General features: G+C 46.1%; 2 protein-coding genes across 2 annotated transcripts in view; one reads left to right on the top strand and one right to left on the bottom strand.

The window, feature by feature from the left end:
- LOC135902503 (uncharacterized) overlaps nt 1-27,046 on the bottom strand; it is a 64,926-nt gene that overhangs the window by 18,662 nt on the left and 19,218 nt on the right. The window contains exon 2 of the mRNA XM_070536434.1: nt 20,761-20,837. Within this exon, the coding sequence (XP_070392535.1) occupies nt 20,761-20,837 (77 nt within the window). The remainder of the gene's footprint in view (nt 1-20,760; nt 20,838-27,046) is intronic.
- Ktl (BTB/POZ domain-containing protein Ktl) lies at nt 9,294-11,676 on the top strand. The gene has a single exon (XM_065432807.2). It carries the CDS (start codon nt 9,363-9,365, stop codon nt 10,059-10,061), a length of 699 nt encoding a protein of 232 aa, XP_065288879.1. The 5' UTR covers nt 9,294-9,362; the 3' UTR covers nt 10,062-11,676.

Raw genomic sequence — 27,046 nt, 5'->3', positions numbered from 1 at the left:
CTAACCCTCTTATGACCGGGTTCTCTCTTTCTGCCGGCCATTTTGGTTTGTAGTTTCTTTTCGTGCGGGTGCCTTGTTCAGGCGGCTCGATCAATTCAATGCCGGGCCACAAGGGGCTTCTGAGATCAATATTATTCAGCCAGGTGAATCGCATCGCCGAATTGAGCACTGGTCTGTCTTTTCGGCCTAAAATTGCACACGGAAATCGAAGATGAGAATTAGAATCATCACGGCTTGCAGGTGTGCAGATTGGTTATGAATAATTATCGAGCCACAAAATATTGTCTTCTCGAGTTGCAGTTCCAGTTGATGAAGTTGTACTTTGGCAAAAACTTTGCGGACTCAGTTACAAAAAGACCAACATAGGATGCTTCGTGTAACAGTTTATGCCTAAAATGGCACTTTGTCTACTGCAGGTGTGTTCAACAACAGTAACGCTTAACCCCGCAGTAACACGGTATACTACGGAAAATTTTTTACTTTTTGATAGTGTTACTAAACTTAGAGGTCAAATTAATGGCGTCGAAATTGGAGCAAAAAAGAACGACATTAATTCCTTTAGAACCGAACTAGAATACCATCTTTAACGCGGCATGCAATATAATGAGAGCTATCTTGTTATCCAGCAGTATCATGTACTTCCGATTCCTACACTGAAATCAAAATACTTGAATTCAATGTAATGTTTATTTCAATTATGAAGTGAAGAAGTCGGCGCCAAATATTTTACAGCTTTCGGTTTTGTTTTCTAGCGGACGTGCACAAAAAATTTGGTCTGTGCTTCTATTAGAACGAGAGGCATTCCGTTTACGTATTGGGCTTCCTAATTTCTTGTTATTGATATCTTATATCAAGAAGCACGCCTGCCTTCTCTTCTCGTGCGATTTCTTATCTTAACAGTACAAACTATTCTAGAGATATATGCGTCACCACAGACGAGGCACAGTATGTTTTCATTAATGAATTGGCCTAATCTTTTCGCTGTCAGTAGTATCGCTCACGTTGCCTTCAAGTTGTTTTCGTACAAAGGCCATTGCAGACATTAAATGTGCGCCTATGCGAGGTGGTCTCACTAAATTCCTGTGCTCCAGACACTGAAATTGAATTTGACAATATTTTCCCAAACAATGCTAAGCATTTGCGCTATCAATATCTGACTATAGTATTTTGAAAGACCACCTTGCACACTTGGACACAAAGACAGTTATAGGAATTGATACTTCCATCTGTGAAGAGAAAGCAGGCATGGAAATTGTTATCACCAATTCTAAATTCGTCTTTTCCCATACGGCTACCTTACTTCACGCCTATCTTTCAGGCGGAATTATGAGCAATGGTCTTAGCTTTACGCATATTACCATCACCTATGTCATGAGCCGTAATCTTAAATGATTGTCTGTCTGTCTGTTCTTCAATGACCACATCTAAATTGTTAGATTCGTTAGGAAATGTTTACTCTCTTCTCCCAAGACACTTACGTGTCGTTCGTTTAGGCCACGAAGGTCTAGCCTTAAACGAATATACAGATGCACTCGCAGCAGCATCCCACGATGGTCCTATGTCAACTTTCCTTACTGCGGGGCGATTCAGAGAGCATACTACTGCAAATAACTTCGCCCAATCATCGTTGTAACATCTGATTTCCCGCATATAAACTTTTCTTGGAACAACAATTGCTGCTGCACTAGCAAATTGAAGTAACCATTAGGAGACTACGGTGCCGAGACCCCCCACCGAACCTTTACCTCCTATATCACATTTGTGTCCCTTATGCAATGAGAGTGAATCTCTGCAACACTCCTTCTTAACATGCCGCCGTTTCATTATTCAAAAGAAACGATTTTTAGAGGAACCCTCCCAAGCGCTCGGCTTGAATTTGACTCTTCCTGTAATTCTTTTCTTTGGGGCTAAAGTATTGGGTTGTAGCCACACAAACGTTTGTGAAGCCCTCTGCATATTTCAGCGTAAAACAAAAAGAATTGCATGCTTGAATTCTTCTAAATACTTATTAGGGTCACGCAACTTTTTATTTCATACTTAGATAATTTATCATGCATATCTGTAACAGTAGACATGTTAAATCCCATTTGTAAGATACTTATTTCGTTTCACCTTACTTATTAAAAAATTTTAACAGTCTTTCAGTGCCCTATTCATGACCGATCCCCCAGAGTTGGTTGGGCCATTTTACCAGTGAACAAGTACAAGAACAAGACCTTTCTGCTTAAACGATCTGAATACGCCTTTATCAGTGATTCAAACTCCTTCTTTCTTGCTCAATAGCCACGTTTTCACACTCCAGGGGTTGTCCTTGTACAAAAGCAATTAGATAGTCTAAATGTGAACAATGAAGACATAATTCCTTCAACTGCATCAAATCAGAATATTAAGAAAGAATTTGAAGCCATTTTCTCCCGAAACCATACGTTTCAACAGTCAGGTTCTTAAATAACCGGTAGCAAGATTACATTGCACACTTACAAAGAAATGACATAATAGCGACAGATGCTTCACTAAACAATATAAGGCTGGCGTAGGCATTTCCTCCCTTTTATTTGGCTAGTCATTTTTTTTTTTAGACTGCCAGATATCACTCCCGTTTTTGAAGCCCGGCGTTTTGCAACGGTTTTAGCACTGCGGAAACTCCCTTTGAACGCAATCAGTGCGGTTGCTATAATAGATTTCCTTTCTGTCTGTACTTCGCTTACACCTTCAGCCAATTCGCCAGCTCTAAAGACGTTTTTAACATTAGTTCCTCCACAGTTGACTTTTGTAAAACTATTATGGATACCAATTTACTGTGGATTACATATAAAGGAAATGGCAGATTCAATAGTGCGTGTGTACCTTAGTGGACCGGTAATATCGGTTCTTCAGTAGTGGCGCACATAACAGAAATGACATGTCAAAAATATTCAATTCGTAGAGATTTCATTGAATCAAGAACATCATAGACAGACTTTCAGCACCCAAGATTCCCGTGGAAAATTCAGCGGTATCCACCAAAACAATCACAAGTAGCGACCACCAGATTACGCTGCCATGTCCCCTCCATTAAACCCATATTTACACACGAATTATCTGACAATCTTGGCCCTGCGCCAATACTGCCAAGAAAGAGGGTCCCTATCGATCACTATTTTTTGTTATGCGGTCGGTATAAATCATTAGGAAAAAGATTTCTAGAAACTCCGCTTGCTAAACTAGGGCTAATTTCAACATCAGAAATAATACCGACTTCCAGTGCGTCAGTTGTGTGTTTTAGCGACAAGGACAGGTTCGATGCCATTTGCGGTTACATACAATCAACTAAACGAATAAGCTTTTGAATTTTGTTTTTTTTGTTAATCGAATATGTAATATTTCAAAACAGAAACTAAATGTTCAGGCAGGCAATTCTTGACCGATACCCCAGTGTGGGTACAAGCGAAAGTATGCGGCCATCATTTTTAAATAATAATAATAATAATAATAATAATAATAATAATAATAATAATAATAATAATAATAATAATAATAATAATAATCAAGCAGCCTGGTGTGGAGAACGAAGGTAACAAAATGCGACCAGTGCGTGCTTGAGTGAGGACCGCTGAGCTACTCAGAAGTTTAGAACAAGTGAAGTCAAAATAGTTCAGTAAACGCGAGAGAAAGCTTCGCTTATAACTGATTAGTTCGCACATATTCTCATGGGATCCGTCAATTTTCAAGTCACCTTAGCTGACACATCGCCACATTGATGTCGTAGCGACTTTTACTATAGTGACTTCTTAGTAACAAAAATAGCCCGTAAATTACCTCGCTAAAGCTAATCAAGGCTAAGTCAAATGTCTCGGCCGCATTTTATCCCAAAGGACATACATGTGCCTCTATTTGTCGCTGCTTCTAAAGATATAGCAAGCCCCTTATTAGATACATGGCTACATACATACATGGCGCATGATACCACTCTGATAACTCGGTAATGAACGGTGGTTGATAGGAAAAGAATATAACCGAACAAATGAGTCATTGCACCATACCACTGCAGGTGCGATATGCTTACTGCTAGTTTCGGTGTGAGAGTAACAGCGACCTTTTATGAAAAAAAATGTAATGTAAAATGAAGTGAAGTAAGTATTCTGTGTTTCCCGTTCCTAACCCAGTGTTGTAAATTATGCAAGGAATTCTTACACGGCAGCATAACAACGCTAGACGCAGTAACGCACACATGTAGCCGACTACAACGCCTTGGCCAACCTTTAGGTGGGAATCCAGAGACACTATTCACCTTTTTTTCTTTCCTTTCTCTTTGCTTTAATTAACCTTTGCGCTACGTGTACGCAAAACATACCTTGTTTTACACGAAAGACAAAGATATTTCGATGATACAAGTCCTTTTCAGCGCATAGTCCTGGTGGAAATACTGCAATAAGTAAGAAATTTGCCAGAAATGTGATTTCAAGATTTTGCTTCCTGCTTTAGCATTAGCCTCTCCTGAGTAGTTTCCGAGCAGCGATTGTACGGACTTCGGACATCCGACAGGGTTCCCTGCTGTAGTTGTTCTTGTTGCTATAGTAAGCCAAAGAAGCCAACGAACGAGGATACAAGACATATGTGGTAGCAAAACAATCAATGAACAGCAGTAAACATCGGCTGACAGGTGCAGGGAACGTAACTCGAGTTTGATCACTTCAGTCGACTAACTGCGTGTCAAGGAGTCAACATAAATGTCACGCCCCAATCCAATTTCGCTTCTTGCGCAAGAGTGAAACAGAGAACTCCCGCTTTTCTTTTTACGTCGCTGATCTAAGATTACAGAGTATTACAGCCGAAAGCCATTTGTAGCTTCCAAGCTATTCCCTTCCCCACGAAGGGTGGGAAGGGAGGACCAGTATAAGGCGCGTGCACTTAAGACGCTAACACCGAAATCACCTCTCACGGCGTTAATCCTCTCTCTGGGGTCTCTTCTCGCACGCGCTAATCCGGCGGTTAAGTGCACCGCGTAATCCCGGGATCACAACGCGCTTCGTATAGCGAGGCCTCGGGGCGGATTACGGCAGCCAGGCCCGAGCCGTCCACTCACCAATATCCTGAGCATGGTCGTTAGCATCGCGGCGGAGGTACACTGGCTGTCCGCTGCCCAGAAACACACGGCGGGGATTCTTTATCCCCTCGCCGGGGGACCCAGTTTCGCGCTTATATAAGCGACCGATTTTCTCGCGTCTTGCTAACTCCCTCTCACGCGCGCGCTCGCTTTGCGATTTCTCCACCGGAACTTCCGCCTCTCAAAGACGTCATGCTGGCTCCAAAATCCATGGCTTTAAATGGAAGAGAGACATCGGGGGGAAAGCGAAAGGAACGAGTGAGCTAGGCAGCGGCAGCGAATGGAGATGGAAGGGGTATTGCGTTAGCATTCAGGGGCAGGAATCATTGGCAGGGCGTATTCTGGAAGACTGGGTGGTGAATAAACAGAGGTCGGGGGGCGAAATTTTCCCTCAACCGCATTTTGCCGCTGCCGAAATCCAATGCGGCCGACCGAGGAAGAGGGTTATGAAAGCAAGAGGGAAGGGGGATAGCAAAACTGCGCCTATAGGGTAGCAGCATAGGTGTCGGTGGCAGAAGGCATGAAAGTGGTCTTGCGTTAGTATTCCGCACGACTGCGTTAAGGCCAGGACTGCAAGCCGCGGCCGAGAGCTTGGTATTCCACAGCCGCGACCGCGTTACGGTTATTTTGTTTGTTCCGGCTTTTGGAGCAGACCTTGCCTTTTTCACCGGTAGTGACCAAAAAGCTGACCGTTTGCGGCCATCTCAAGTTCAGGCTGCTTCCGCGCGACGAGTAAAAGTGCTTTCAAACACCTTCTTGCATTCCTTTCATTTTTTGCTTCTTGTCTTTACCGTTTTTATATTGTTTTCTTTTCTTTTCTTCTTCATTTTTACTGAAGGTCCACCTGCGTCCTGTCGGAGCCCTGTCAAGTCCCCGGATCTGCGCTCCGGAGGGGGGACACCGCGACCTCGTGTGCGCACCGCACGGGAGCGACGATGACGCCAGGCTGTGTTCACAGCCGAGAGGTTCGTCCGGCCGTTTTCTTTCTTTCTTACCGTTGCGGTTGCATAAGCGGTCGGTTTCGCAAAGTGAAAGTGCAATCCGAGGAACGGCGTGGCACGGCGCGGTAGGCCGGGAAGGCGGACCACAGGAAGCGCTTTATAAATGACGGGGGATTTTTCTGTCTTGTGCTGCCTTCCTCGGCTTTTTGCCGATGTTGATCTTTTCACTGAGGTTTTGTTTCTTATGTGCCTTTGTCGTTTTGTGCGTCCGGCTTATTGTCTTTGTGATAGTTCGGGACTGTTGGAGATCTCGGTGTGTTCCCGACGCGGTCAAGGATGTGGTTCCGTTTTCTTTTTATTATTATTATTATTATTGTTAGTACTATTACTGCTTTTTTTTTTCTTTGCTACATGGGGCGTGGGCGGCTGAAGTGGCGCAACAGCCTGTTCAAAGATTACAAGAGGACCAAGTGAGGGAGAAAGGGTAAGACATTGACCGCGTAGCTGCTCGGTGACATGTCAGGGTTGGCCCATGATTGTAAAAAAATAATTCCCAGAGCGGAGTTATCTATAGAAGCATGTTCCAGCCACTGAGGTTGTTCGCACATACGGACATCTGTTCGGAGCACTGAGGGAATGTGGTGCAAAGTCAGTGTACAATATCTAATGTGGCTATACAGAGCCAGTGAATTATTGTTTTTCCGGGTGATATCACAGCAGTAGACATCCAGAGCGTAAATGTAAGTTCAGTGTACCTTTAGAACGCAGACGATAAAAATGAAGACAAGTCAAAAGTGAACAAGGTCGGACACAGAAGCGTGAGTTTTCAGCCGAATGGGCTTTATAAACACATACATTGATAGCCCTGTAGCAGCACTATCAGAACATAGGCCACAGGAAAAGGAAGACAAGTCTGAAAGTGAATTCTCTAAAACATAGAAGCGGGGTTTCATGCTCAAATAGTTTTATAGACATCACATCCATAGCTAGCGTAACTGCGCTTTACATAAACATTGCTTCAGTGCAGGCGCATTGTGTTTCACGGAGTATTGACAGTTGACATGCGTACCTGGGTGATCCCTTGTGTCTTTGTACAGCTACGGTACTCTACACATTCGTTCTGAAGGAGGTGGCAAGGCACAGGGAAAGCATTTGTCCGTGAAGCAAACAGTTTCAGTCGGTGAGACAGCAGCCCTAGTTGAGAAAGTAATGTTTGCAACAGGTAGCTAAGGTTCCCCTACGCTTCTTGAAGGTAACTGAATTCCCGACTGTTTGTCACTCTTAAGTTTGCATTGCTCGGCGTTCGTGCGCACACTAAGTCCCTATCTCCTGTGTTATCTTTGTGTATCTCCTTTTCTTTCCCCAAATATACAGCAGCCAACGGGGAGCGACTGCGTTTAATGTTGCTAAGTGCGCATAGGGACCCGAAGAACAGAGAGAAACAGGAAGACGATCATGAAGCGCCTTGTCATTACATCTCATGATCGTTTTGCTGTCTCCCTTTCTCACTGTGTTTTCTGGGGCTGTAAGCAAGTCACGAGACATCAACTAGCCCAACAATACGTTTTGTGAGGTGAACCCGCCACGTCATGCTTCTTCCAGTGTCCCTGCTCACACACCACAATTGCATGCATCCGTAACTTCTATATAACACTTCAGCGCAGTCACGGATTCATGTTCCAGAGACAGAGATGCAGCCTTTAAGGAGAACCCGGCTGTGTTAGCCTTGCTAATACCTGGCACGCTACTCCAAGCGCTGGGTGAGAGTTATGGTGTGCACAGTCCTCAGTCGAATAGCGCATACACCACACAGCTCACATGTACATTGAAGCTGTTAGGAAACTCTGGATAAGTCCTGTATATAGGCCTTATAAAAACCACCAGCGCTTTCGTATCGCGCAACTGCGAAAGTGGGAATTTTACGCGGGTCTAGAATGTCTCGCATTTCTTAAGCTTGAAATCAAGTGCAACTGCAGTGCAACCTTAAGAGATTGCTTCTCTGACAAGTAATGACAGCAGTCACGCAGAACACGCTGTAAGTACTCGGAAACATTACGAGAAAAACACATTGGTGACTCGGACAACTTAATTTTCATTTAAAATAGTTCCTGCAGAAGACGTTTGGTCTGATAGGGTGAGAACAACCTTCTTGCCTTTTGAGGTGTCAAAGCGTTTGAATGTTGCGAGACGAACACGTTGCTCACTCTAATAGGCGTTTTCTGTCATTCTTTCACTCTAGCACGTATATCAATGCGGGATGTGTAGGGAAAATAAATTGGGGAAATAATTCATTTTGGGGGAAATGATTTAGGGAAATAAAATTGGTGATAACGAGCACTATTTTAAGGAGTGTTCCAAGGAAAACATGGAACTCTCCCGGTCCTTTTTTTCGTTATATGCCCCATTTACCTCCCATCCAGCTCTAGGGCAGCAAACCTGATATTCGTCTGCTTGACCTCCCTACATTTCCTCGCCTTGCTTTCTCTCCCTCTCTTCTATTTTTACCGATAATACCCCACCTCTAATACTGCACGAGGTCGTTGCTACTGAAGCGCATCGTTACAAAGGAAGGCAGATTTTTTTCCCGCCCTAAAAGGCTCGTCACTCAACACATGCCATATCGGCGGCAATCGAAACTTTTCTATCGAGGTCTGGCGACTAAAGTATCTCTCCACAATTCCATCTTTCAACACTCGAATTACGCACAAAGCGCGAGTTCTTTCTCGCACAGCGAGCGAGAAAACACGAGAGGAAAACAAGAAAGAGAACAGCAACGTGTCTTCGTCGGAGCAGGCCCGCAGAAGCATCAGTGTGACGCACAGGTAACGCAGAAGCGCTGCCAATGGTGCTGAGGGAGGGGAGGCTTGCAGCATTGCGCAGGGAGGCAAAGCGCGCTCGGCGGAAAGCACAACCTTTCGGAAGGAGATGGGTTGTGCGAAAGCAGAAGGTGGGAAGGCGAGGGGGGTGACGGAAGTGGTAGTGCTGGGTGGGCGGGGAGGAATGAAAGTGTTGTACGCGAAGGAGAGGCCTACAATGCAGCAGGCACAGACCCCCGCACCGCCTGGGTCTGGCCGGGGTTCCGCCAGACGCCTGGGCTTCGGCCGACCCATTATCGATCCCCAGAAGAGCTGCGCGCGCAGCCATCAGGCTCCTTGCTCAGGGACCACGCAACGAAGAGTGCGGGTGGAGGGGAGAGTCTGCCTTTCTCGCGCTCGCACTCTGCTGCTCCGAAGCACTGTCGTCAAACGAGAAGAACCCGCGGAGAGGCGAAGCGCGGTGAGACGGCCCAGCGAGCAGAGCGACAACAGCTGGCGGCAACGGCGACGGCTGCAACAATGTCTTCCTCCTCGGCGGTCGTCGATCTGAACGTGGGCGGCACCACGTACAGCGCGTCGCGCGAGACACTGTCTCGCTGCCCCGTGCTCGGCGAGCTGCTCGACGGCGGCCCGCATGACTCGCAGGGCCGCGTCTTCGTCGACAGGGACGGGGCCCTCTTCCGCTACATCCTGGACTTCCTACGGTCGGGCCGCCTGCTGCTTCCCGAGGAGTTCCGCGAGTTGGCAAGGCTCAAGGCCGAGGCCGAGCACTTCCGCCTCGACGCCCTGGTCACCTGCCTGTCGGCCACGTCCGCCGTGCCGCCGCCGTTCCCGGGCCAGCCGGGCTACATAACGCTGGGCTACCGCGGAACGTTCGCGTTCGGCCGCGACGGCCTGGCGGACGTCAAGTTCCGCAAGCTGACGCGCATCCTCATCTGCGGCAAGGTTACCATGTGCCGCGAAGTGTTCGGCGACACGCTGAACGAGTCGCGCGACCCCGACCGCGGCCAGGACGACCGGTACACGTCGCGCTTCTTCCTCAAGCACAACTCTCTGGAACAGGCGTTCGACTGCCTCCAGGAGTCGCGGTTCCGCTGCGTGTGTGCCTGCGGCACCGGCACCTCATGCGGCGCCGGAAACGAGCCGCTCAAGCCTGGCGTCGACTCCGAGGAGAACCGCTGGAACCACTACAACGAGTTTGTGTTTGTGCGCCCCTAAAGAACTCCGGAGAGAGAGAGATGGGGTGTCCAGGAGCGAGGGGTCCTTTTGCTGCGCAGTTGGGTCGCTGTGACGGTGGCGGCGGCGCCGGCCGATTTCCCGACCAACGGAGCATATCATTCGTCTTCTCCGGACAGCGCCTCCTGTTGCGCCTTCCACGGTCGCCAGCGTGTGGTGCAATGACGGATAATCGCTGTTCTTTCATCTTTTTTTATTTTTTTGGTGCGGATACTTCTTCGTGAAACACGATGTTTTATGGCCTTTGATTCCGACGAAAGCGGTTGTTGAGGGAGATATTAGCTCAGTGGCGTATCCAGGATTCAACATAAGGGGCTCTTTTCAGTTTGCTGACGATGTGCGGGGATATTTTCCTCCTGCTTGAACGCTGCTACCAGTCGTTACCGCAGGGATTACTAAAATTCTTAGGGATATTCTGGCGCCTAAATACACTTCCTGGTTACGCCACTGATAAGCGTATTGATTACTCTTCAATAGCAATCTGTTTTATAGTAATGTAGTTACCCAAGATGCGACAAAATGTGCATTATTACGAAACCAGTGGCATTGTAGCAGAATCATTAATCTAATTTGTGAGTAGAACAGTACAATGGCGGTAGAATATCTGTACAGAGCGGTCGCCACTAAGTTTTCGTAACACGTGATTTAATTGAAAGTGCAGCGATGCGAAGCGTCGTCAGAGCATAGCTGTTGCCAAATGTATTATAGTATGGGCATAGCCTGTTTCCACCTGACTTTCCAATACAAGACGCACCATGTTTAACATTCTGGCAAAATATTTTTGTGAACATTGTGTTAAGGTACCACTATAACAAATAAAATTCACGAACATGACTCTACGCCACTGCGTGAACTTCAAAGCCTTCCTTGCTTGCAATCTCTTAATCTACAAAAGATAGTTCAATATGATGTGACGCTCGCGGTTGATGTTGTAGCAGTTATTGCTTGTTTTTGGTAGGCGCTGTTACTCTTAGCATGTTGACAGTGGTCGTATTTTTCAGTGACTGACACCTATTTGTGTTCATTCTATTGTTTACTTTGCTGACACAGTACTGAAAACATGTTGCTTTCTGAAGGAGAGAGCATTTAGTGAAGTGCTATAGCCAACGTACTCATACCAGTCTCACTTTTGCCATTGAAGGCTTATTGGTTTTGTCTTCAGCGCTTCTTAAACGCTCGTTTTGCATCTGCCTTTAGACGTCCCCAATATTCTCGTAGAGGAGCGTCTTGCGAAACCGCTAGTAGGTAAAACACGGCAGGAAGCTTACGTGCTTGCGAAAGTATTGCTGTATTATCTGTTGCAGCTGAAGTAAATGTGTAATGTACTACCCGAAAACACTTATCAACAAATTACTTGATACACTTTAGCACTCCTCGCTTGAAGTTTGTACCATCAATCGCAACGTGTTAAAGCTTTTTATTGCGATAGCAATTATCTGCACACGCAAGGCGCATTTCTACCGTCGGTGTTCGCGTCGCCGTCGGCGTCGCCGTGATGTTCCGAATAAAGTCCAAGGAGGATAGCATCGTCCACGCGCGCGGTATGCTGTATGTGCGAGTTAACGTGCGTAAGTGCGAGCCGACGATGGCGGCTCAGTCTCGCACGCGCAAAGCAACAAGGGGAAGAGAGGGAGCGGGGGGGGGGAGGGTTCGTTCTAGTGCGGCTGCTGCTGCTTTTGGCGCGGCCGCACGCGGCAGCGCGGGCCTTCTCTTGAAAGCAATCTTGAACGGAGACGCAGTCTAGGCGCACCGGCGGCCGATAGCTTCGCGTACGCTATGTTCTCGCCGCTTAGTTCGTGGTGAAGCCGAGAGGTAGCACGAAGATCATTTCGCTCGCTACTGCTGCCGTACGTGCTTCCTTCCCCCCAGCGTTTAGACAGCGAGAATCTGCGGTCATTGAGTTAGATGTGTTCGTGTTTGCTTGTGCGCGCGTGACACTCTGCTTGTTAGTTTAGTTAATAATCTAATGTTTACAAGTTTATACGACTGATAAAACTACCATCCTTCCTTCATATATCTGTCTACTAATTTGCTATCGTAATCGGTGCTTCGTCTTTTGGGCAAAATGGTGACTCTGGGTATTTTTATGGAAGCAACGCGTGGTTTATTTTGCAGCCGAAAAAAAGAAACGAGGGGTATAATCGAGAACTGGAAAAAAAAGAGGGAGGGGGTTGTCAAGCGCCATTTAGGAGGGACTTGCGAAGAAATGGGATTGCTTCAATTTTGTCTCGTACTAACAACGCACTCACCTAGCAACTCGTCGCCGCCTACCTGTCCCCAATGTAAGCACTACCCCCTATGGTGTTCAGTTCTTACGGCATTTCTCGCTGCTTGATTAGGCACATGTCTGGGGCTGTTTCCCTCCGCGCTGTATATAATGCGCTCTCAATCAATTATTGTTGTAACTTGACGACAATATTTTGCACTCTTTGTTAAGTGAAGGGAACAACTACACCTGTTGTTTTAGACTTTGCTGTTCCACCTTCGACCGTTTTTCTATTCACAACACCACAAGTGGTGCTTGGCTTCCGTACGCTGCGTTCAGTTTTGTATAGCAATTGTTATCTTTTCAAATTTGTAACACTACTTCTTCCCGCGTTTATTCATTCCACTTTTTTTTTTCGGCAAGAAGTGCACCGTTTTCTAGTTTCCCAGGCTTCGATAGTTCGCAAGTAGTTCTTCTCAACCTGTGTAAAGGCGGCGCAAATAGGCTTAAACTATAGCCATGTGCCCTCGAGAAACGACCTTATAATCGAGGACCATTGACGCTTTCGCGATCCGAAGTAACCGTCAACCATTTGAACCGCGAAAGACAATCCGTTTGAGCTGAAATATGCGGAAAACAGCACATAGCCCGGGCTTCGATGCGTCCCTGAGACAAGCGCACGTCGAACTATACATATTTCGCCCCTTCCACTACACGGTAGTTAACGCGATCCACCGCTTCAAGATTCTGGCAAAAAAAAAAGAAAGGAGGAAAGAAGATTGATGTTGTTTGGAGGGAAACGGGCCACGGGGAGAATCGAGCCCCCAATCTTCTTCAACTGCAGCGAAGTGAGCGAATCTCGCGCCAAGCTCTTGGCGCCGCTCAATAGCGGGGCAAGCACGCGTCCGGCGCCGAGCGGTGTCCGAAGAGGCGTGTTCGTGCATCACTCGATCATCGGACCCTCTTCGCCACGATGGCAGGTTGTTCCGCGATAGAGCCACGTTTCCCTCGACTCCACTCTTTCAGTCCCCTTCTCTCGATAGTCGCTCCATTCCCGCGTCACTGAGCGTGTCTTTATTGGTCTTCCACGGATCGCTATTGTCTTGTACTGCTTGAGGAGGATGCTCATTGGCTCCAGGAACTTCAGCAGAGTGGTGCTCGGGAAGTGCGCCTGCCACATCGCAGCTATTCTCCAGCTTCATGGAGCGTCTTGTCGACCTGTCGACTCGCTCTTTGCTGTCAGTTGAAAAGCTAGGTTTTTTTTCGAGATTGCATTTATTGGCGTTTGCAACAGATGAATTTACCACAGTGATCGCTTTGTGCCGTCAGCGCGGTCCTTGTTGAACCGATAACTGTCACGTTTTAAACGCAGACGCATTAGGCAGGTAACTTAAAAAGAATTGGATATCATTCAGCTTATTTCGAAAGTGTATGTCGAGCTTCTCTCTCTCTCTCTCTTCAACGCCTTGGAGTGGCTAGATTTATGCTGCGTGCCTGAAAAAAAATGTTAGAAGCAAGTTATCTGTCGCTGACAAGAAGGAAAGTCGACCATTTTGTCATATTTTAAAGGTTGGCGTAAATCCACTCACTAAACGTACCCCTGTCCATGTGTTTGCGCTGTCACTTTCAACTGCAATCTTCTTTCCATTTCGTTTTCTTGTTTCATTATGTGTGCAGCAAGGTTCTGACGTCTGTTTAGCTCTGCGAAAGTTTTCGCTAACTGACTTGAGGTTCTGCGGAGAAAAGCCCGTTATTCCTTTGCCTGGCAAAAGGAACCGCTGTGCTCCATCTAGAGGCGGCGCGATAGCGGGAAATGGGAAGTTCGTGGAAATAGAAAACAGGGAAAAGAAATATAGGAAAGGACCCGTCAAAAACATTTCCTCATTTCCGCCGCTCTTTCTTTTCCTTCTTCACTTGCTGCAAAAGTATAGAGAAGGGGAACTCGTTGTTTAAGAAGAGAGAGAAAGAAAATAAAGTGGTACTGAACGTTTAAAAACGTGGCTAACGCAGAAAGGGCGATCAGGAGTGCGCGGACGTGGCGACATTGCGCGAGATGAAATCCTGGAATCGATAGCGGCAAAAACGCTGGCTGGTAGACGAGTGCCATAAGATGAAAAAGAAAAGGAAAATAGAAATTAGAACAAAAGAAAAAGAGAAAGACGGAGCGTCGCGTTGATCAGTCGTGGATCCACGGTCTGTCACGGCTGGTATTTGTTTTCTCCTCGACCTCCACCATTCTCGGCGCAAGGGACCGACCGTTCCGGAAAGCCGTCATTTCAAACGTACTCCACGTCGACCAGAGCCTTACCTATATATACGTGCGCGATGAGTTTTCTTTTGTCGGCATACCTTGGCTAACTTCTTGCCAACTGTCTTGCGGTGAAGCGCTGCTGAAAAAGTGTGTTTCGTATTCTTACACTTTATTTGTATCCTGTATTTTTATTTCTTCCTCTCTCTTGTCTGCGAGGGCGTTGATTTGTAAGGAGAAAGCAGTTGCAGCGTTACTGCGTTTTCGTCTTTTAGACACGCATCGAAGTGCGGTAACAAACTGTGCGTTGCTTGTAGCATTAATAATGGGAGAGTCTTCGCTGATTGGTGATGTTCATTTATTTGTTGTCATGTTTTTTTTATTTCTCGGCGTACGGGCAAACCATGGATCTAAACATCCGTTGTCGCAAGTGGTTTAAGAAAGCCGAATAGGGCTGATTCATTCATTGTTGGTGTAAACGAGCACTTGTGGCCGATAACCAAGAAACTGACCGCTTCAGTGTTTGACGTTGCTGTTGTCACTGCACCGATGCTAAGGAAAGTGTTGCCAGTGGAAGAGCGCTTAGCCTGTTTTGTGTCAAGTGATGTTCACATCACATGTTGCACGCGTGCGCAAGATTTTTGGCTGACGTTGTATAGATGTGTCGCTTTCTCGTGGAGAGGAAGATTGGTTGTCTGCACTACTCTTTGAAATAGCAACGCACACGGAACAAGCAGGGTCGAAACTGTCTCGCTGATGACTTTTAGAGAACTGTCAACGTGCAAAAACAGACATTGTTTGTGCGCGCACCCGGAAACGTTGTTATTCGCTAAGTAAGTTAGACTCTGCATGCACGTTATATTGTTCAAAAAGTCAGCGTCACGTAGCCTGGCAAGTGTCACATATTTGCAAGCTATGAATCGCTGTCCTAAAGAAATATAGATAGGTGTTGCAGATTTCGCATCCTTAAACGTAAGAATGAACAGTGGTTCGTGAAGTCAAACACTTTTGGGATGTATTGTTGCGGACATCGGTGCAGCTTGCAGCCGCATAAGTTTGTGCATCTGGTTGACGGTCATATTTTGTTGATGGAACGCAGCTTACTTTGAACTTGTTGTTGTTGGATGCGGTTAGAACTATTCGAGTGCAACAATAACTCAAGTTCTTTATTGGAAAAGATGGGGTTTGCTAATTAACTAAGACATTTTTCGCCGAGTCATGAACGCGTCGTTGTTCAACAAGGACTCTGGTCGCTTAGTTACACCCGGTAATAATGTATTTCAGCGCAAATTCGTCTTTACCCTTGACAGATTTCTTAATTAAAAAAACCGTTATTTCTTCCGGTTACTTTGTGAATTTCAGCGTTTTTTTTACATGTCCCGCAGTTTTCGAGTTACTCCTGTGCACACCCTAAAGGCATACATTGAGATGCATTGACATCCCAGTGTAAATAAGGCGTTGTAACATGAGGACGTATGTACCACTGGTGACAACGGTTTTATCTTGATAAACATGTATACTGATGATACTCATGTCCAACTGTCAACAGAAGCAAAGTGTGAATAAACCTGTAGAACATTGAAATGGCTCCTCTTGTTCCTGGCTAACTTGTTACGCGCGGAGCAAGTTCAACGTTGGAACACCTCTCCTACAGTTTCAATGCATCAAAATGCGAATGTCATTTTCTTTTCTTTCATTTTTTTATATTTGATATGCTGCTCTTTCTATTGAGAACCTATCGAAGTTGCTTAGAACATGCTCTCCGAATCGTCAAAAACGGAGAATTTCAATACGTAGACGCAGCAATGGTATACACTTGTCCGTTAGAAGATAACATCAAAATTAATCTTGCATCGAACGCAATGCCTCCATCATTTAGATTCATATGTCATTCGTTTATGCGGGAATATACTGAATCACCTCACGAGATATTATTATCATGTTCGGCATTTCTAGTGAGTCGCAGAAAAGTAGTTACGCTCGAACTGTTCTTAGAGCAGATGCCACTCGCGATGTTATTGAAGGCAGCCGGCCAATGGCAGCACGCACGTATGATTTTATTGATTTATGTGATGCTATTTGATACATCGAAAATTATACCTCCAGCTTTCCTACAGCATTTGGTGGTTGTCCAAAAAATATGCGGGTATGGGGTACATGAAGAAATGTCCAAGGAAACATACGCACCTACATACGCATATTTAAAAAAAATTAATTGTGGGGTTTTATATGCTAACACTACGATCTGAATATAAGGCACGCCGTAATGGGGGACTCCGGAAATTCGGACCACATGGGGTTCTTTAACATGTATCTAAATCTAAGTACGCGGATGTTTTAGCATTTCGCCCCCATCGAAATGCACCGCCGTGGCAGAGATTCGATCCCGCGACCTCGTGCTTAGCAGCCCAACACCATAACCACTAAGCAAGTGCGGCGGGTACATACACACAATGACGAGCACTTATTGCCAATGTGTCTGAATCGATAAGCGGTGTATTAGGTGCTGTAAGATACTCGGTGCAATGTGCACATAATTATTCAGGCAAATAAAACAAACAGCTGAAGAAAACAATGAAATATACAAAGTAAGCATCAATCACAGTGTGAAAAATAAAAAGAAAGACGTAAATTACCCAAAAGTGGTATCTTTCAAGTGACGTGAACTTTTGTTTGTACAGCACGTGTCAAACTGATCACGCAGTGAAAGGAAAATTGCCCGAACAACGAAGAAGTAATTTATTATTCCAGACTCCCTACTCAGGATTTCGTTCGTTATATACTATAGATCCTCTAGATGTTGTGATAGGTCATATCTAGCTGGCTTTCTCTTCTTATCTATCATCAGTTATCTCTGGAAGATTGAGCTTCACGACATGATCGACGGTCAAGATGTTTACCGATAAATCGGCCATGCATTCCTCTAGGGTTGGTGACTGTATTTACTTACAGGAAAAAAGTCTAATGTGCTGACCTAATCCATATTGCTCTAGTCTGATAGGCTGCCCTGATGAAAGGAGGCCAGTTGAATGATGCTTACGAAGAGAACGAGTTGTGTGCAGTATGCGACGTGACTCCAGTCCGTCGGCGAGCCTTCAGAGTGTCTCGTACCTTCAGCCCTTGATCAGCTGCTCTCGCAGACCTACCTAGCTCTTGTGGAGTTCTCCAAAACGGCGCTGATAAAGGCGCCGTTACCTCTTGAAAGTGTAGCTATGTTCAAAGCGCTCACTGGACTACCATCTCTGACCGTATGGATTTCTCTTCTGTTAATATTTCTCTCCCCCTTCTCCCTTTCCCCGTGTAGGGTAGCCAACCGGGCTCAGTCTTGGTTAACCTTCCTGCCTTTCATCTATCATTCTCAAGTTTCTCTCTTCAGGCGTATATTCCACGCCACAGATCCCTGCTGGAATCTTTGTAGGCTGCGTGCGTTATAGCTTGCCACAAACGTGAGCCGCACTTGCTTACCTAACGTTGGAAAGCATGCATGTGTGCCGAGACACACCGAGTTGCAAGGCGGCTGTTGGCATACTTGGTAAGGCCTACGCTGCTCCAATGGCTGTGTACCTCTCACACAAACCTCCTCAATGGTTTTTTTTTTAGGAGTGCTTCGTCGACATGAACACCACCCTCTGCCGGTTATCCATAGTTTACGCCCTGGCAGCACTTTTGCGAAAGCTACTATTTCAGATGCCTCCACACATTTACCACGCAGACTCCCATTGGTGATGATGGAGCCTCTGGTGCGGCTGTTTATAAAAGGAATTTGCGAAAAAAATGACTTTCCCGATATCAGGTTCTTGGAAACCTTTACTGAAGCGTATATTGAAAGGATATGGCAACTTCGTGCTTGCCCACACGGATTGCTCCAAAGGTGCGGGATGGAATCCCTGTCGCGGCGGTCGCGTTTCGATGGGCGCGAGATGAAGAAACGCACGTGTACCGTGCATGGGTACACGTTTAAGAACCCCAGGTGGTCTCATTTAATCCGGAGTCTGCCACCATACGGCGCGATTGATAATCATAACGTGATTTCAGGACGTAAGATCCCGGAAAAGCAAAATACACGGATGGTGGGACAGCATCGCCACTTCAACAATACGGCAGTTGTTATACCGGCTCATCACGTCATTCGAAGATACCGCTTGGAACAAAAGGCTATACCTCAACTGTAACTGAGCTTTTGGGGATTCGAGAAGTTATTGGGCGCGTTTGTCATCAGCTCCCTCAGAACTGGACCATATTAAGCTACTCAAGACCAGCACTGCAAATACTTGGATGTGTCGTGAGGGAAAACTCGTGCTATTTTCTTGCCCTAGATTTTGCGGAACTCCAAACTGTTATTGAAAGAAAAGGACATCAAATAATTGTATACCTGTCACTGTCTGGACACTGCGGACTACACTGGAATTATCTTGCTGACGCAACAGCTAAATGTGGCCTTAAAGGGCGGCGCTATGATCACCATACCATTCTCAATGCGAGACTGCCATTATTTTTTTTCATCGAGGTTATAGAGAAAGCTACCGCAAGACACTGTGCAGAACACTGGGCCGACCTCTCTGGGTTTTCTCAATAAATACCCCCTTTCTCTCTCTCTCTTCCTTTCCTTATTAAATGGAACTAACTCTATATGCACATATAAGGTGCTTTATATGTTTTACTACGCCGGGCAAAACATTTCAATTAAAAAGAAACGATATTAAATCTTAACCACTTCATGATTTTTCTATGAGCCTTTCGGGCTTGCGGTTTTGCAGCTCTTTGTATCCAACGCCTCATAATGCATAATGGGGCTTAAGAATGTTCGAACTGAGTGACTCCGTATATTCACGTCGTAACTTCGGAGGGAGAAGTAGACAAGCACGGGAAAGAAACTACCCGGCATGAGCGTTTGCGTAGTGTTGTCCCTAAGCTTCTAGGCCTTGTATATACATCTACTCTACGTCAGGCGAACCTTTCGAACCTTACTCTCTCTATCTCTGTCATCCACCCTGAGATTTCAATTTAGTATAACTCATTGCTATCAAGCATAAGTAGTCATGGCTAATGAACTTTCGTAGGATGCGTACGGCTAATTCGATTGCAGCCGTGTAACGAAGGGCCACAATTCGTGCCGCAGGTGTTAATGGCATTTCTGCGTTCTGCCACTTTCGTCGTATACTGACGTCGACTGCTATCCGAAGAAGGAATGACCAGTTGGCTATCCTTTTATTGATACTGTTTGCACGTCGGTTCCGCTACTTCTTTTTTTTCCGGCATGGAACGTCGCCGGCGGCAGCCCGCACACAATCCGCTTACTCCGTTAGAACGCAACCCGAACACAAAATTCCGAAGACATCCTGACATCCGCGCGGAAACTCTCTTCCGTGTTCCAAATAACATCGAACGAGCGCATGGAGCTGCGCTGGTGAAACGTCGCTGTTCTCTGGCAGCGGGAAAATAGGCCCCTTCGCAGTAGTGCGCACCAACGTAGTCTGCTACTGCTGTGCGACTGTTACTGCTGTTAGCGTTGGTCTATTAATAGAAGCGGCGACGCGCGCGGATCGACTGCAGCGTCGGCTTACCGGCTCGATTGCCTTGGGGTGCTCGGCAGCGGTTTATCGTGCCTTCTTTTACGAGGGAAGGGAGGGTGGGGAGTTGGTGCAGCACGGTGCGCCCTCTAGGAGAAGCTCCGCCTCACTCTCCCTCTTAATTCCCTAGCTGCACCTTTCACTATTACTTCGAGGCTAGACACTAATTCTCGTTCTCGGCTGAGGCAGAGCTATAATGATGAGGCTGCCGCAATAGTGAATGTAATGAATACAAAAGTCCTCGTCTGGAAAGTGGGATGCTATGCTCTGTCTGCAAATGCAGCGGTGCCACGTTAGCGCACATATATTTACAGTACGCCACTTCCATTGATTGATTGATTGATTGATTGATTGATTGATTGATTGATTGATTGATTGACTGATTGATTTATTGATTGATTGATTGACGTCCAAAAGCGGCACCATACTGAGAAGCTCCACACTGACTTTATATAAAGCAACCACCTACTCTTTTTAAAGGTAAACTGGTAGAAATTCTTGGGCGTCGTAGAAAACCTAGTGTTTCAGATAGCGTAAATACAAAATAGCCTCTGTAAAAAACTTTTGCGTTTGAAATACTCGTGGATGAGTCACGAAGTACTCGTAAAATTAGATGCGTTAGCTTCAAAAAATTTGAACTGCGTCATTACCACTCACCAGAAGGGACGCATGACCGAGAACGTTGAGAACCCCGCAGAACGGCTCCTCGGCATGACCTTCGATATTAGGCGGTACTCACGGCAGCCCGCGGTGCGCTGAAAAAAATCTTAGAGGTGACGTACTGGGATACGCGTTATGTTCGCTAGCCTCCAGGTACACGCGTCGTCTGCTTGAGTGCTATCCAAAAAAATGCTAATAAGAAAAAAAAAACAATCACTATAGCCCAGTAGCCTTGCCAAGATTGCTTCAATGGCTTCCGCTTCAAACAGTGACAAGGCAGCGTCTGTGGGATTTAGGCCAGTGATGTGTTTGCCTAGCGGCGATCCATGATAGTGATAAGCATACCGGACAGTATACTAATCTAACTGCGATATTCTTTCATACGTGGCACGTTTCAGAGCACTAGAATTGCCGCGCGCAGACGAGCATGTCTCGTTTTTCTTTTATGCGAAAGGATTATCTGTCCCATTATCAGAAAATCTGTCGGCGTGACCGACAGACGGTGCCAAAAATGGTCGACGTCGCAAGGAGTGAAAACACGTCACAAACTCCTTGGGTTGATGTCACATTTCTCTGGGAGGTTCCTGCGAACAAAGTAAATTAAAATCTTTGGAAAGAAAATAGGGTGAATTTCGGTCTAGTTGGGAACCGAACCCGATCCTCAAGAATGCGAAACTCCTCGAGTGCACTAAATACAATCCACAAAGAAGGGCACTGCAAGCAAATTTGTTGATATTAGACAGAAGACCTTTCACTCTAAAAAAAATACTTGGCCCATGGCCAACTGCGGGCCTTCAAAAAAGAGCGCTTCTTCCTCTCAAAAAGTTTTTAGAGGAGACCAACATTTTGGGAAAATATTAGGCATCAGATGATCCGAATGCGCTAAATGAGTAACATAAACGTTGTTCGCGATTCATAATTGGTTTATGAGGCGATCGCAACTTTTATGCAATATGTATATTTCTGTTCTGTACTTGCAGTGCATTACATGTGTTGAGTGTTATGACTTTTCTAAATATCTGACTTTATATATGCGTACGTGGACTGGACTTATGCACAGAACTTTGCGACTCATGTACTGTTGGACTGTATATTTTTTATTCATCCAGTGTTCTATTGAGTGCCATCTTTCGTGTCGCTATTCTCCCTTTTTACGCAAACTTGTTTCCTTTGCCAAGTCACAAGGAGTAGCCGGTGCCACCATAAAGGCGCCAACCTCTCCTAATATTCATCTCAATAAAAAAAAAAATGCGAAACTAGTACCCTTCTACCAACGCCACGGTGGCTCCGAGGTTCTGGATGACTAAATATGTGCCTACAGCGCGTGCGTCATTGGTCGCGTCACGGCACACGTGGGCAAGCGATCGCTTTGAGACGCTTGCGCGTATTGATTTTGCCTCACAGAGGCGCAGTTATAACGTAGACGAGTGCTCGCGCGGACATGGAACGCGCAGCAGAAGACATTTCATCAAATTGACTATAATCTACCCTCTAGCATTCTCACACGTAAACAGTCCTAAGGGTCTTTGTCGAAGGTATTTTTTTCTATGGTTTCTTCTAAATGTATTGCGGACTTTCTTTAGGGTGCACAAAACGATTGCCTAACAATTAAAAAGTTAGATGCTGCTGAATTACATTTTTTTAAGACACCCTCAAAAAGTTTCGTTTCAACTTTTACCCTAAAGTCAATACTTGTCAAGTTCGTTAATAATTTTAACTAAACAGGCAGTTAATGAGAATACAAAACAAAATATGCAGATCCCGCGCACTACGGGAATTGATGTGAGCGAAGCTTTCCGCGCTAGATGCACTGATTAACTATACTTAGCGGCGATGTTGACGGCTAAAGCCTAATTTCTGCAATGTTTATTCTAACACGAGAGTGGTGAGTTGATGTTAAACCATACCTTGCCTGCACTACTGCTGTCTGTGTGCGTAGTACACAGAACACACAGAACTGTTTGCTTGAGGCGTTTTTGTGCGTCATATTTCGTAACCTCTGAGAGGGTTGAGCATTTTCATTGCCTCACATGGCACATCTAACCGTGTCAGAAGTATTAAACTTGAATTGGATTAGGGGGCTGTAAGTGCCAAAAACACAATCAGGTTATGAGGCACGCCGTATCGGCGGACTCCGGATTAATTTTCACATGGCGATGTTCTTTAACGTGTGTCAAAATCTAAATGCACGTGCCTTTCCTATTTCGCCCCCGTCGAAAAGCGGCTCCCGTGATTGGGATTATATCCAAGCCTCAAAGCTAACGCGCCGAACACAGAAGCGTTGATTTGACGGTCGACCGCTTCCGTAGTGTCCCCTGGACCCTGCGGTTAATGCGGCTCTTAATGCGATTTCGTCCGCTCGACATAGTTGCATTGTGTTTATTTTTCAGAAATAGCAGCAGCGTACTGCAGCGTACCTTGAACTTAAGCTTATCCAGTTCCCCGCAACCTCTGTCGTATTCCCAAGTTCCGTCGCCTGCAGGTGGCGCGCAAGGCGACTTGCCCCTGTCATGTATACACACGCTCTGAACCAACTCCCTCCCCCCCCCCCCTCCCTACGTGGTGTGCCGGACAGCAGCAGCCACAGCAGCAGTGGGACAGTCGGCGGAAGAGGCAAAGACAGCTTCGCTGTAAAACGTGACTTGCTCTCTACAATAGCCAACACGTACTTAGTCGCGTCCTTCTACAGAGAGTTGCAGCAAATGTTTAAACCTTGGCTAAAGTTAACTGGGACACCCTGGATGAAGTCTATATGCTGTCTACCGACAAAAGACGGTAAAAACGTAAGGCTGCAAATTCGTGGTCTGTCAATTTTGGCACTGTATAGACTTCGCCGTAAAACACTTAAAATTTTCTATCAACTGTCCAAATGGTATTGTTTTGTGACTGCAAGGCGCAGGCGAGGTCGCGTAATTATCTGACGCACCCGAGCCCTAAAGACCACGGCTTTAATCTGGAAGAGCTAAGTAAGATCCGGTGCTAAGTAAGATTTACCGGTGCGAAGAGCTCAAGGAGATCTCGTCTCTATTTAATCCTTCGAGTGGCAAGACACGCCGCCCTTTACGCGAGATACTGGGGCACGCGATTAAGGTCGGAGTCCTTTGTGCCTGATTATGAGAACTCTGCCTGAGAATGGCTTCGAAGTGACTCGTTTCCAGCTCGTTAGTGGACCGCCAAGAGCAAACGAGACACCTAAAAAAGAAAACAAGGAAATACAAGTCGTGCGCAGCGAGTGGCTCGGAAAAAGAGAGAGAGAATGAAGAGGAAAGGCAGGGAGGTTAACCAGATATGAGAGTGGCTCGGAAAATTGGGCGTTGTGCTACAGGGGACAAGGCCACAGATTCTACACTTCCAGCGTCGGCAACTGTATTTTGTTGGGGGTGGAACGAAAAAAAAAACGTTTGTGTTGATATTTAGGTGCCAATTAAACAGCCAGAGGCCTTTAAGATGTATATGGCATCTATCTATCTATCTATCTATCTATCTATCTATCTATCTATCTATCTATCTATCTATCTATCTATCTATCTATCTATCTATCTATCTATCTATCTATCTATCTATCTATCTATCTATCTATCTATCTATTTATCTATCTATCTATCTATCTATCTATCTATCTATCTATCTATCTATCTATCTATCTATCTATCTATCTATCTATCTATCTATCTATCTATCTATCTATCTATCTATCTATCCGTTTGTTCGTCGGTCCGTCCGTCCGGCCATCCTTTCTCTCTCTGAGTGTTCTCACTGGCCGTCAATGCGCACATAGCAAGATCTGTCGGACTCAAGGCAGTGCGCCAATTTAACGGAAGAAAACTGTGGAGTAATTTTTTTCCGAAGCCAACAGCCCCATTATAGCGAAGCTGTTGTCCTCTAGTTGGTCGGAATTTTTCGTGGCGTGTTCACCCCAAAACGGCAGCTAGAAAAGGGGTTGGTATTCGAGTTTCCGCGTAATAAAACTACGTTTTCTCCTAAACTTGAATTACAATCCAATGCAATCATGTCTGTAGAATGTGTGTAAGTCGTGCTTTATGAATTTTCTGACACATTTTACTTTGAGAAACTCAGTTAGTTCAATGCCACGCTTGCGCCAGGCGGAGTGCCTACTACAAGAATGAGGACGTATGCTGGACTTCCGCACATGTACGTCACTTGTGGGGGCGGTGCTTGCGTGACGTCGTCTAACGTCCACACCAGCTGCGCTGTACCTCCACTTTCATGGGGTGGAAAAGAGGCGGATTTTTTTTTTTTGTATGCAGACCATATCCCGCGCGAGTATTGTTTTGGCAGCCGACAGTCCGGCCCTTGCCGCTGTTTGTCTTGTGCCCCTAGGAACGATATTTTCCTCCTCCAGTCGACGCCCTCATACACGATCGCTCAAAGTCGATACAAGGCGCCTTGCGGAGTTTTGTGCAAGCCCATCCATCTTCATCTTCTCTTTTTTTTCTTTAATGGAGAGTGAAGTAGGATCGGCGCTGCTCCGCTCGTACGTATGCGCGTTCGTATACGAATGCACACGGAGTGATTAAGGAGCCGCACTCACGTCGTGTGGCTGTTCGAGCATGCGACGGGGATGCTTCGTTACCATTCAGGTTCACCGACCATTTCTAAATAGGCGGGCCTGGGTCCCGCAGCTATAATATAGCAACCCTAGCATGGGGGTGGGCGGTTGGCGGGCGGGGGGGGGGGGGGGGGGGAGGCGCAACATCGTTACGGGGCGGAGAAGAGGAAGAGACTTTCGCGGGGTGCTTGTGGTCGTGGCCGGGGTACCGGTGGCGCTGACGTGTAGAGCGTTCCAAATGATTTCCTTTCGATCCTGTTGCTTTCTTCGCCACTGCGCACGCACCGGCACACGCCCGCCTTTAGCCGGAGCGGCCGGAACACCCTTTCACTGCTCCAACCGATCTGGTTTTTTTTCCTGATTCTTCTATGCCTGTCCCGACTGCAAGTATAGAGCAAGCATAAAAGAGAACTGTCAGAAATGAGTTTCAGCAGATTGCGCCCGGTACTGCTAAAACGATGCAGTGAAAGGAAAGCTGAGAGTTAATGTCTGCAGTATAACGTTGGTCCAAATTGTGCTGCTCCAGCGTTTACAGTGGTTATTCACCAGCTGTTGTGGCTAGATCCGCCTACAAACGAATAATATATACTCGAGAAAGGTGTCTGAGAGCTGCCAAGCTACGACAGTACCAGACAGAAAGTTATGGGCGTTGGCTCCTAGGCCATAAATGAGTTAGACAAGCCACTGCTGAAATTTCTGCGCGAGGAAGGCCTCCATGGTTTCCTTTAAGCACACATAGGCCAAAAGGCAAAGTGCCCGCAAAAAAAAAGAAACAGAAAAAAGAAACTGTTAGCCAATCAGAGCCCGAATTCATTAAGCGTTCCCTTTCTGAGTTCTCCTTACATTAGCCGGGCACTTCGCCAAAAGAGAGATTTAGCTTGTCCGTAAATGTATTCGCGTTGGCGGCCTACCGCGTTACTGTGAAGAGGTGTAGGGCTGCAACCGCGCTCGTAGTGACATCTAGTGACGTAGAGTTTCATCAAAGAGAACAGAAGGCTAGTACTGCAGTAGCATGCATCATGTTCTATTATCTGCTTATTTAAAGCATTAGAAGAAACATAAATAATTGCTAACGTTGCAGTCATTTTCTTTTATTTCCCTTCCTCCGAGAACACTCATACGACGCGCAAATTTTTTAGGACACATTTATAATTCGACAGAACATTACACGATGTCACTACCAGCTTTGCTGCGCCCATTCACGACTCCGGTAATCCGTAAACGGTAAGATATTTACGTACAAGCTAAGAACATCTACATGTCCTATATTGTGATTGACTAGCACCTGATCTTACCAACAGTTAGAGCGCAAAAGTGTTTCTTTCATTTAGGTTGTCATTGAATACGAGCTCCGGGTCCATATTCGCAAGCAGTTCGAACGCTAGAGTGAGCGGTTCGCAAGAACAAGTTGCAGTCAGTGGCCGACAGCGTACCAATATGAAACCATTGTTACCGACGAAAAAGTTGTTAAACGCAGCATCAAGGGCAGCATTTACAAAGCTGTTTTCGCAAGAGCTACTTGGGATTGACCGGACGCGCTTTTGTCGTGGCCTGCTTTCTGGACCCATTTGCCGGTGGCTTGTGGCTCTTCCAAACCTTGGTCGGGCGCGAGCTGTTCTCTGAACAAAATATGGATTAAGGAACACACAACTATTTTGTTAACACACAAATATTTTCTGGTCATTTCCTTCCCGGCTTCGCCATCATAATACC

This window comes from Dermacentor albipictus, chromosome 3 (assembly GCF_038994185.2).
Source record: "Dermacentor albipictus isolate Rhodes 1998 colony chromosome 3, USDA_Dalb.pri_finalv2, whole genome shotgun sequence".
NCBI classification, from domain to species: domain Eukaryota; kingdom Metazoa; phylum Arthropoda; class Arachnida; order Ixodida; family Ixodidae; genus Dermacentor; species Dermacentor albipictus.
Note: the sequence above shows the minus strand (reverse complement) of the source record. Positions and strands in the feature narration are given on the sequence as shown.